The sequence below is a fragment of the Kryptolebias marmoratus genome, linkage group LG19 (genome assembly GCF_001649575.2).
Source record: "Kryptolebias marmoratus isolate JLee-2015 linkage group LG19, ASM164957v2, whole genome shotgun sequence".
NCBI lineage: Eukaryota > Metazoa > Chordata > Actinopteri > Cyprinodontiformes > Rivulidae > Kryptolebias > Kryptolebias marmoratus.
The window spans coordinates 2,872,156-2,884,772 of NC_051448.1; the positions used below are offsets into that span (position 1 = coordinate 2,872,156).

The window sequence follows — 12,617 nt, forward strand, 5'->3', positions numbered from 1 at the left end:
GGGGGGGGGTTGTTTTTAGTACCAGGCAGGTCCAGGAAGCTAAATGGGAATTAGTAGGGTTCATGTTGCTGTTGTTGCTTAGTTTTCCAGCTGTGGGGACGGTTTTACGTTTCTGTTAGAATGGAGAACGAAAAGGAGCAGCAGCAACAATGATGAGCTGGACAATAAAAATAAAATAAAGCAACAGGAAGAGAGAAGACGTGAAGAAATGAGGAGACAGGAGGATGAGAGGAGTGGAGGTTTGATGAGGTTGGGCGATGTGATTTTAGATTATCAAAGACTAAGAAGATGTGGCTGCATCTAATTTGGTTTATTTAAATAAAGTTATCACATTAACCCTTAAACTCCTCAGTAAGGGGTGATTTTTTTGTTAAGCGACGTCACAACATCCTGTCGCTTCCCGCTTTAAAAGTTGGAGACACTCATCAGAGCAGGTCTGTTTGTACCAGGCATCTGTCCAACAGGAACAAAACCAAAGAAAGTATACTGCAATCACTACAAATGTCACAGAAGCAGCAGAAAAGTCGAGCAAAACAACTGAAACTGTGTCGTTTCTCGGCAGCGACACCTGCTGATTAAAAAGGAGGACTGCAGCGAGTTTATTTTTCCCTTCAGAGACGGAAATTAGGAGCTCTGAGGAAGCTGCAAACTGTCCTGAGCGTCAAGAATCAGCTGGGGTTTTTTGTCTTGGTGTTTATTTGTACAAATACGGGAGGATTTTGCTTAAAAACCATGCAGGTGACCTCATTTCACTGTGGGCGAATCAGACGTTAAAGTTTACTTTGTGAATTAGATGGTTGCGCAAAAATCCAAAATGACGCCCCTAAAAGACACGCAGATCAAGTGAAATTGTAAAACATCACTCTGAGCTCCAGGTGAGAGAATTTAACTTTAAAATAAAAGCTTCATCATCTCAGCAAAGTTCCAGAAACGTATTAAAAACAGAGCCAAGCTGTTTTCATGTTGTTTCTTTCTTCTGTCACTTTTATGCATCGATAGGAAAAGTTAAACTATTTTACAATAAATCTGTGTATGGTAAAGACTAAAATCATTACTTTTTGGCATTTTTCCCACTTTAAAACTGTTAATCTGATATTTTTAGTTCACATCTAAAACATGCTTCAAACCTCGACTTTATCCCTTTTTAAAAACAAACTTTACAAGAATTGGTTGAAACCTATCAGAACTAAACTTACTTTTAACTATAAATCTAACATGAACACTATAAAATTAATAAATATGCTCTATAATTATTTATTCTTCTTCATTTATGTCCTTTTTAACCTGCTACTGAAACACGACACACATCAAATAAACTGAGAATTAAGGTTTCGGTTTGTTTAAACTGAATCAAATTTTATTTTTTAACCACTTAAAGTATAAAATTTTAAAAAATACATTAATTTCTTCACATCGCCGAACCCAGAGAGAAAGAGAAAGAAGCTGAGGAGAGGTGAAAGAGCCGTTAGCAGCCGTGTCAAGGTGTGCTGTCCTACCTGATCCCCTTCAGGAATCCCCTGGATGGAAGGAAGAGGAAGAGGAGGAGGAGGAGGAGGAGGAGGAGGAGGAGGACACGTTTACAGGACAGAGAGAAAACACGTCAACAGCTACAGTATGGACACAGTATGTAAACACAGATACAGACGCTCTGACTCACACATGGGTTCTAATCCTGGACGGGTTTATGAGCTGAAAACATTTAATCTGCTGCTTCTGTCTAATACTTAATTAAAGAATAAAACTGTTTTCAATTCGTTAACTTCCATCTTGGATCATTATTTATATATATTTTAGAGAATTTCGCAGGCTGGGACTAACAAAGTACATCTTTTTATTATTAGTGCACAGCTGAACGACTTCACGTCTGTTAATCCAGATTTTCTTTTAGTTTTAAAGTGTCGTCTCTTTAATATTTATGCAGTTCTTTAAATAAAAAGAGTCCTTGCAGGGAATACAGATAAAGGATAAAGTGCTTCCTCCAGGGTTTAAGTTACTAAAGGAGAAGAAATCATCCGAATATGTTGGATTATTGTCAGGTCTTTAATGATTCCCTGATTATTCAAACAGCTAACATACATACTTGTGTGATTCTCACAATCCTTAGCAGTAAAAGAAATTTCCCTGAAACTGCAGGAAAGTTCACACAGACTAAAATAAATGGTCTTAAACCTCACAGTGCGTCTCTGAAAAGCTGGCTGTGCTTTAAATAAATAAAAGTCGGTTCCACAATGAAACCAACAAATAAACTGTTACGTCTGGAGGGTTTTAGAAAAACCTGGTGGTTTATTTTTTAGCATCGGGGAGCAGCGATCGCTTCATGTTTGCTCAAAACGCTGATGGGCAACGAACAGAACTACACGGACACAGGAGGCATCTGTGGAGAGAAGCTGCAGGAGGCAAACACGAGCAGAACACACCTTACAACTACAGGCGTAGTTAGTAAGAGCACCATTAATGCACGGACATCAAAGAACAGCAGCTAAAACAGGAACGTGGAGAAATGCGGCAGCCTAACTCACCTGGATGACTCCTTCCATCATGTTCACCATCTTGTTGACGATGGCGATGACTTTGTGCGTCCTCTCTGACGGGGACATGTCGGGCCGGTAGGTGGGCGACAGGACGTAGCGGCAGGCCATGTACAGGACGTAGGTGGGCGACAGCTTGAAGTGGACCGTGGAGCTGTTGGTGTAGTTGATGATGGCCGACAGGAAGGTGTCTTCAGCTGGAAACGCACAAAAAAACCCAAATATATTCACAACATTAGATCTGACGTAAGAGACAAATATTTAAACCAGAAAAGTGTTTTTTAAACGCAAAAGTGACAAGAAATGATCTTTAGTTTAGTTTAGGTTAAAGGAAATAATATTTAGCATCTCTGTTGGCAAAATATCTCATAAACCATTTGATTAATTTTCACTGGAAGCTCTACTGATTAACCTTTGGAGCCAACCCGATTCAAGATGGCCGCCTCGACAAACACAAAACTTAACACAACTCTGTCAGTTTCACAGATATTGAGCTAAAATCTGAGGTGGTAGCAGCTGAGAGTCATTCCCAACACGCACTCCGAGCTCCAACGGACTGCATGGGAAATGTTTTTATAACACGTCTGTTAGCAAAATATCTCCTGAAAAACTGGACGGAATTTAATGCAACTCGAAGTCAACCCAATTTAAAAATGGCCGCCACACAAACGATGGTGTGGTGTGGTAGTAGCTGGGAGTCATCTCCAACACATCCTCTGAGTGCCAACAAGCATTAGAAGAGCGATTAATTAGTTTTTTCTTGTTATTTAAGTTTAAAACTCTGCCATGAAAGGCGGCGGGCGTTATGCATTCCTCCAAGGACTGCTTTAACGCTTTAAACCAAACGTCCAGCTATAAAAACTACAGATTATACTTTAGCCCATTTTCTCAGTTTCATGTATTCAATCAACTAGTTTTATTATTTCAGGCAGTCATTTTCTACATCCTTACATCTTAAACCTGACTTTCCTTAATTTTAACAATAAATTATAATATATTCCAGAGGATATATTCCTCTTATTTGATACTCTCTGACAAAAAAACACAGGTCGACTAAAACAAGTTATTGTTTTAAAGCGTTTCTTGGATTCAAAGTGTTTAGTTTGAGTAAAATCATGATTTTATTGAAGGATTTCATCCTTTAAGTGTTTGTTTGTTTGATTGTTCAGCACTCTGGTCGGCCTTGTTGCTGTTTTTTTATTTAAGTGCTTTATAAATACAGTGGTTTGGTAATATTTATCATGATTCCAGCTCGGAGCAGTGGAACTACAAGGGCTTTAACGGCGCGCTGCTGAACTTTAAGAGCGTATGATTCATCCCAGTGCATTGTGGGTACATGGCTCTGCACCACCCTGTGGCCAGCCTGGAAAAACAGATGAGCTCACACGACGCCAAATATACAGAATACTTTGTGCACACAAAGGCGAAGGAAAGTCAACAAACAAAAGGGGAAACAAAGGCAAAGCAAACAGCCGAAGGAGCTCCGGAGGCTGTGGGAAACATCAGGTTTCAGACAGACCTGCTGAAGGTTTCTGTCCTCTTTGGAGCTGAATTATGATCCATTTAACAGCTAAAACCATCACACACCTGGTTTTATTTAGGGTAATCATATAAACCAGGGTTCAGGACAAAATAAAAAACCGTAGGACTCAATCGGACACCGACGCTAAAGCAAAAACAACAAATAAATTCAAAATAAAACAACATTCTGGTGTTTTCAGATTTTTCTACAGACATAAATATGAAATCAGAGCCTCGCAGGAACCTTTCCTTTCAGGTTTATTTATCTGTTCCAGTCCCCCCAGGATTTTGCGGGCATTTTTTGTGATTGTTGCGGCTAAAATGCCTGATCTCGCGGGGCATTTTCCTAAAAGTTGCGATTTTTTTTCTTTACTAAAATCAATAAAAAACCATAACTTTTAATATATAAACCAAAAATACTTCCTAGTTTTGTAAGATAATTCCCAACAAACATTGACATTCTCAAAAGGTGCTTTATTTGAGAACTTTGATAGCTTCTAAACTGACATTCATGAGCATTTCTGGATTGTCCCTGGTCTGCAGCTCTCCTCACATGTTTTGCAGACACAAAGTGTTTGTCGATGCGTTTATGTTCCATGATTACACTGCAGGACGTGCAAAACAGCTGCAGCTGGGGAGGAAACTGGTTTGCTGAAATCTTTGTGGGCAAATGTGAAGCATTAGCGCACATTTTGGCTTCGGTCGCTGCTCCTGCACGCTCCCGGCATTCTGATGTTAACAGGAAGTGACGTCACGTGTCTTCTTCCTGAGTTATTTGGGGTTATTTTGTATTCCAAGCTACACAAACCCACAAAGAAGACACTAGACCGCAGAAACGGTGGTGAATCGCTTTAGAAACAAATATTGGGTTAAAGTTGCAGGAAAGTTGCGGTGTTTTGGACAAAGTTGCAAAACGTTGCGATTTCGCGGGGTTTGCTTGATTTTGCGTTAATAGCTGCGATTGCAACATCGCAAAATCCTGGAGGGTCTGTCCTTCTGACTGAACTAACCATGTCTTCAGCGGACAAACTGAAGGCAGAGGGAAAGTGGTTTCTGGGTTCCCCTCATGGAACCGCTGGCAGCTAGGAGAGGTTCGATAGTTTCCAGTTATTGACGGGGAGAGGACAGGACACAAACACTCACAGTTGTCTCTGAACTCGATGCCGGCCGGGAGAGTCAGCTCCGTTCTGTCTGCTGAAACGTCCTGAGACCTGAGGGGGAGAAAAACCGTCACCGTGAGACAAGCCGAGGACACGGCGGCGAGGTGGAGGGACGGAGGACAGGGGACGGGTTTGACCTGCTGTCCTGCTGCTCCCCTCGGATCATGGGTTTGACCATGCCTCTCTCCATCTCCAGCTTTCCTGAGCTCTGCACACACAGAGGTACAAAACGTCATCTCACTTTCATCTGGATGACAACTTTATCCCCGTTAATAAAAAAAACAACAAAATGACCACATTTTAGGTCTGAAAACGCGCCGCGCAACTTTAACACAAAGCTGCTGGGTTTCAGACCAAACACTGTTTTAATGTCAGAAAACAAACAAACAAACGCTTCAAAACAGCTCACCGTTTAATTCAACAATTTATCCAATTAACCAACTGATTGTTCAAACAAAAAACATCAGTTTGGACAAGGCTGTGGTTTGGATTTAAGTCAAATAATAATGAGGGAATTATTATAACTGAAACTTGACACGTACATAAAATACAGTCTTTAAGGTTCTTATGTTATTAGACATTTAATTATTTTATTATTATTAATATTTAATAAACCTTAAAGACTATTATACAGACACAATGAACTATATTGATAGACAAACATAAAATAAATAACAAATTAATGCAACCACAACTAATCTAAAAGATTAGCAATTTTAGGATAAAAGAAAATATTTTCAAGTGTTTTTGAGCATATTTATTTTTAAACAACCTGGACTTTTACCTGTTCTAATACAGATTCTGTCACTTAAATTTATAAATAAATATAAGCAGCTAATCTTTTAAAAGTGTGAAATAAACACTAACATTAATATAGATTCACTTCTACACTTTAAACTGGCCACTAACACAAACTATTTAATAAAGAAACTAAACAAAAACTGCCTTTATTGCAGATAAATAACTTGTTGACAAAAACCAGACGTTAATTCTGTAAATTATTTCAGCGCAGTGACTCAGAAAAGTGTTTTTAAAATTCAGAGCAGACGTGAGCGTGTTTGTCACCTTGCTGGTGGGCAGGGCCGCTCCGCTGTGGACGTCTCCGTGAAGGTCGAAGGTCGTTTCTGCTACGCTGCTGCTGCACGCACGCACACACACACACACACACGCACACACACACACTCAACAGGTTAGACAAGGCTGACTATTCATTACCGTTAACAACAGGAGTTCAGAACCTAACCCAGAGACTCACGGTCAGAGAGGAGAGCTACATCAGTAAATAAATGACTCACTAACACATGCAGGCAGACACTTTGCTTTACACACACACACACACACACGCGCGCTTACATAACAGTTTAAACAGATATAGAGTCACCAGTGCCAGGAGTCTGGCACACAGCGCAGCACACATCTTGTTTTAGCACCAAACAGCAGGACATCAACGTCAAATAAACCAAGTTTTTCCAATTTGTTGCCAACAAACAGGTCAGAATCAAAACCACCAGCAGCTCGAAGCACATTAAACCCACAGTTCCCAAACTGTGGTACTTTTACCACTGAGGGTCTCTTAAAGGTATTCACTGCAAACTATAAAATCAAATGCATTGATGTGCAATTCTGGAGTGCAGGTATGCGCTCAATGTAAACAAACCACTCAGCAGAATACACTGAAAACCACACAGAAGCTCGGGTCACATGATTGACCTGCATTAGGCGGGCCGAAGTCTGTGCAGGTAAATAAAAACAGGAGTAATCTGCTGCTGAGAGAGACGGCTGTCAAGAATAAATATCAGAGGCGGTGGAGCGCCAAACACAGCTTTCACAAAACCTCTTCTGCACCTGCAAGTTTAAGGTTTCAAGGATTCTTCGACTCCAACATACTTTTCCTGACATATCTGAGCGCAAATGTGTACAAAAACATTAAATATTGTTTAACTTCTCCACCCAAACAGCTCTTCTGTGAAAAAAGTCAGAGTTGTGTCTTCTGCAGCTGCGAGACAAAAAGACATTTATTAAATAAACCCAACAGCTCGACTCCAAACGTCTGGTTTCCGTCACGCTCTCCGTTCACCGTTTAACGCTGAATACTGATGACAGCCCTGACGAAGTTAAGAGGCAGCGGATTAAAGGCCCAAACACTCATTTACTACAAGATCATCTGTGGAACTGCCAAAACGTCTTTAAAACCTGCCAAACTGCGGCTGCAATCAGACCTCGAGTTCGACTGAAGGTATCTGTGTGAGTTTGGATTGCAGCCCAGGAAACCACGGGGATCCTGGTTCTGCCACTCCAGACGGACTCCAGACGGACTCCAGACGGACTCACAGCTGCTTTAAGTGACGGCCGCTGTTGATTAAAACCCCCCAAAGACATCTCTGAGTGTTCAGAGAACTGAAGCACTCTCAGTTACAGGACAGCGGGTGCACGAACTGTAAATTACGGCTTCATTAATTAGAAACGCTGCCGTCTTCCGTCCATCAACGACTTCAACAAAGCTGGACTGGATCAATAAAACCCAAACGTTCAAACGTAAACAATAAAAGGCAAATTTACAGACCGTGATGCTTCTGTAACACAGAATACAGAGCATCAAAATATAAATAGGAACACTTTTACTACAATAAAGGACAGGAAAAGAGAAAACATCGAATTTCCTTTACGAGCTTTGATAACTTTATCTGCCAGATGTTTGACAACAAGTGGGAAGTAAAAAGGAACAAGCTGTTCGTGGCACATTTCATTTAATCCCGTCTGACTGCTAACAGGACTAAACCAGCATACTGGATTAATTTGCATACAGCAAACAGCCGCGGCCGCGATATGTTGACGAAACGCAGCGAGCCAACACTAATAATGTTTTAGGATGCAAAACAAAACAGATAAAGGTCATCTGTGGCGTCTAAATTCAGGTGGATCGAGGATCCAGAGGCTCATCGGGTTTTATTTTTATTGGTCTGCTCCAAACAGAATAAAAAGCTCATATTTAAACGGCCCTTAGTGTTTCCCTGAAGCAGAGAGCTGCCAGGACTAAAAATATTTTTACCGGTTCCTCCATTTCCACTGCCAAGGAAACGTCAGGCTAAATTCAGGAGACGAGAACCCTGCAGGGTTTTATTTCTGCTCGCTGATTGCTTCTTTCCTCTCCGGTTTGCAAACGTTGAGCAAGAAAAATCACCTGAAGGTAGGTTGTTTTGTTTTTTTTTGGCTGAAGACGAGACAAGTCGGGAGACATTTAAAAAGATTGATATCGAATATCAAACTAACTGTTTCTGATAAACAGACTCCCTGACTCACAGAGACGATGAAGATTAACAACTAAACTACAAACTAAGTTCTTCCAAGTTAATACCCTGCTTTAACAGCTTTAATCATCCTCTTTAGGCTAAAACAAACCAAGCAGACGAAACGAGCTGTTTAGTTAAACTATAATTTGGGATTAGCTCATGCAGAAACACACACACACACACACAGAAGTGTTAGTTACTTACACACCTTCCCCCTTTCTCCTGCCGTTAGTCATCTCAGAGCTGTGAAACTCGTCTCACGCGCCTCTCCTCGGCGGTGAAAGTCGGCGAGCGGGAGGCCACACCCAGCAGCGTGCTGATCAGATTAGAGGGCAGCCTGTTGCTGTAACCCCAGACCTCTGCGCTTCCTCTCATTTCCTCCTTCTCTCCATCCATCCTAACCAAAGCTTGCCTCCTCCCCCGTCTTATTTTGATTCCCTGCCTTCCTAACCTTACCCGCTCCGCCCCACCCTGTTTTTATGTGTTGCAGAAAACTCTACAGGCGGAGGAGAAAGACGAGGAAAGGTCCGTCTCGCTTCACTCACCCGGACTTGAGTCGGTTTCTCGTGGAGGCGGGCGGTTCTCGCCTCCCTCCCTGGTCGTACATCGGGTCCACAAACTTGAAGACGTGTGTGGAACCGAACTGGAGGGTGGAGCCCGGGCGCAGCACCGTCGTCTCGGTGACGCGCTGCCCGTCGACGAAGGTGTCGGCGTCCGGGCCGTGTGGCGTCACGGTCACCATCCCTTCGCTGTGCATCAGGTTGCAGTGGTGGGGCAGGATCCCCGGACCGAGCAGCTGCGCACACACACACACATCAATCAGAACCACAAAACACGAATTTAACCCGATGTGCCAGCTGCTCCGGTAAACAAAACCATCTGGGAGGGAAGTCAATCAAAAGAAAATCACATGAAACTTTAAACCAAAATGGAAAAAAATAACGCTATGTGGCGTTAGATGTACCTCAAAACAGACTGATCAGAGCTCAAAAACACAACGTCAACAGGAATAAAACTCATTCTGCTGATTAAACTAATGAGAAGAAACATTTTACACAACTTAAACGAATTCTGTGACAGAAACAAGAAAAAAATAATCAATCTTGGTCAAATTACAGATCACTAATCACCATCATAAACAGTCTTTAAATGTGACAAAACTTCAAATCCTGATAAAACAAGGTTGGTCAAAGTAAAAACAAACAGGAGAAGCCTTTAATAAAACATTAAACGAGCTGAAGGGACTCAAACTTCATTTCAATTAAAGCCACTAAAAGGACTTAAGTCTCACTTTGATCGAGACTTAAGTCAGAAATCTGTTGTGGTCATGGTACAGGCTAACGATCACACACAACACAGGCTAAAAACAACAAACTTAACGATCACACACAACACAGGCTAAAAACAACAAACTTAACGATCACACACAACACAGGCTAAAAACAACAAACTTAACGATCACACACAACACAGGCTAAAAACAACAAACTTAACGATCACACACAACACAGGCTAAAAACAACACAATAAACTTAATGATCACACACAACACAGGCCAAAAACAACACAATAAACTCTGTTTTGTGCCTGAAAACACCTCAGCATTGAGCTCGTTGATGAAAGTTGGACATGTCCAAAAGAGTTTCCTGCAATTTTCTGAGCATTTCAGTTCAAGCTGATATTTTGAACTTGACTTAAACTCTGATTTTACGAGTTAAACGTAACACGTCCCACCTACAGTCAGTTTTATGTTTGGACTCACAGCAGTTGTTTTATTTACAGAAATATCTTCAGGTTTGATGGATTTGTCTGTGGTGACGTCACTCCTTAACTGGACTCTAACAACCATTTAAATGATGCAAAAACTGTGATATATTTTTTTTTTAAAATACAACTGTCCCCATATTGTTTGTCAATTTCTTCTCTGCTGAACAGGAATTTAATGAGATAAAAACTAGTTAAAGCTTTTATGCTGCGTCTTTAAGTTCACAGGTAAAAATTAACAGGAAGCATTTTAATCCAGTCAAATATTCTTCACCTACAATCCAACTAAATTAGGAAACAGATCTGATAAAAACAGAGAAATTAAGTCGTGTTTATGTCCAGTATTCATTTGAACATCCAGCTGTAAAATACTTACGGTCAGATATTTATATATTCCAGGAGAAGTCAAAGCTGAAGGCGTGTTTACCTGGATGGCGCCGTCGTCGGTGCAGTCCGAGCCGACCTCGGTGATGCTGTGCTGAAGACGGTACAGCTTTGGTTTGTCCCGCGAGTCGGACCCGTCTGAACACACACACACACGGGTCAGGTAAATTAAAAAGCAGCAGGAATCAAACCCGACAGAGAAACTGGCACACAAAGTACAACTGATTCCTCAACAAACAGTGACGACGAGCCGGTTTGTGTTGAATCTGCACGGCTAAAGGGCCGCAGGATGTGGGTGATTATTACTGATTATTAGTGATTCGGGTTTAGTTCACAGCAGACAGAAGGACAAAACACTGGCTGCTTCAAAATAAACCTCCTATTACCCTGCAGAAGGAAACTTAGCTGTAATTAGGCTGGTTTTCGATTGTTTGGTAGCATTTATTGCCTGAATTAGTTCGAAACGTGCAAAAGACACTTTTACTCCAAGGATGGAAATTAAAATTATCACTGCAAAGGTGAAACTGTTAATAAGAAGCTTCCTGATTACATTTAATTAAATTAGAATATGCTACTTAATCATTTCGCACATTGTTTACTAGTTATTCAAAAGTAACACATCTTAGTCGTTGTTCTAGAGTTTCTTTTTGCAATAAGTTAAAAAAAAAAATGCACCTTTTGTTAGTTTCAATTATCTGGTGAATGAGCAGTTTTATTGCAACTTGAAATACAAATGCCAATAAATAAATAAAACTACTTCAGTGTGTTTTTTAATCTTGTTCAAATCTCAAATTTTGTCTGTTTGAGTTTAATCAAGACTAAAAAAGAGATATTATCACTTTTCAGGCGGATGTGTTTGACAGCTGTGAGCTAAACGAGGGGTCAGAGGTCGAGGCGTTTCCCGTCCCAAACAATCCCAGAAGCCACAGCAACAGATACAGAAGGCGCGGTGCGTCGGCGCATTTTTACCTTCTTGGTGCCGATAGGCGTAGTAGGCATAGTGATTCCCTCGGCCTACAGTAGGCGGGCAGCAGGCAGGTATAAAGGCAGAAGGACACATGCACAGGCCCCGCACACACACACACACACACACACACCATGACATGCCATCAAAGGGTGGGAAAGAAAACAGATAAAGCAGAGGGTGAAAATGCAGCAAGGAGGAAAAAAAAAAAGCAGTATTAACTCGTTAACCCAAGAAGTGCACGCAAACACACCCAACCACTTCCACAGGCGTAAAAACACTAAATACTTACAGATTTGTTATATTTCTGTAGTAATACACAACACAGCCTAACCAACCTACCCTGTAATTAACCTTTAGGTAACAGGTATGTACCCTGTAAGTAACTGGATACATAGCTAGTACTGATAAGGTTACTTACAAGGGTATTTACCAGGTAAGTATCAGGATGTGTGAAGTATTACGAGTTGTACATACCTGGTATTTACAGGGCGCACCATTTTCTCTGTATTATGTATTTATACTCATATTTTTGGACAAAACAAAGTTCAGCTGAAGTGAATTTAATCTGTTTGGAGCCATTTCACAACTAAAGTTATGTTAAAGAAGTCCTCAGACAAAACAAGTTTAATTTGTGTCCATTTATCAATCCCTCCAGGATTTCGCGGGCATTTTTGTGATTGTTGCGGCTAAAATGCCTGATTTCGCGGGGCATTTTCCTAAAAGTTGTGATTTTTTTTACTAAAATCAATAAACAACCATAACTTTTAATATATAAACCAAAAATACTTTCTAGTTTTGTAAGATAATTCCCAACAAACATTGACATTCTCAAAAGGTGCTTTATTTGAGAACTTTGATAGCTTCTAAACTGACATTCATGAGCATTTCTGGATTGTCCCTGGTCTGCAGCTCTCCTCACATGTCTTGCAGACACAAAGTGTTTGTCGATGCGTTTATGTTCCATGATTACACTGCAGGACGTGCAAAACAGCTGCAGCTGGGG

The 12,617-nt window shown here is 40.9% G+C and overlaps 1 protein-coding gene across 2 annotated transcripts in view; it reads right to left on the reverse strand.

Annotated features, from left to right (window-relative positions):
• afdna (afadin, adherens junction formation factor a) overlaps positions 1 to 12,617 on the reverse strand; it is a gene marked incomplete in the record, with an annotated part of 91,694 nt that overhangs the window by 38,226 nt on the left and 40,851 nt on the right. Inside the window, 8 exon segments of one of the 2 annotated variants that reach the window (XM_025009403.2) lie at positions 1,497 to 1,517; positions 2,520 to 2,725; positions 5,193 to 5,260; positions 5,347 to 5,417; positions 6,275 to 6,347; positions 9,045 to 9,295; positions 10,691 to 10,785; positions 11,617 to 11,661. In XM_025009403.2, coding sequence (XP_024865171.1) covers positions 1,497 to 1,517; positions 2,520 to 2,725; positions 5,193 to 5,260; positions 5,347 to 5,417; positions 6,275 to 6,347; positions 9,045 to 9,295; positions 10,691 to 10,785; positions 11,617 to 11,661 — 830 coding nt within the window. 2 annotated transcript variants of the gene reach the window in all.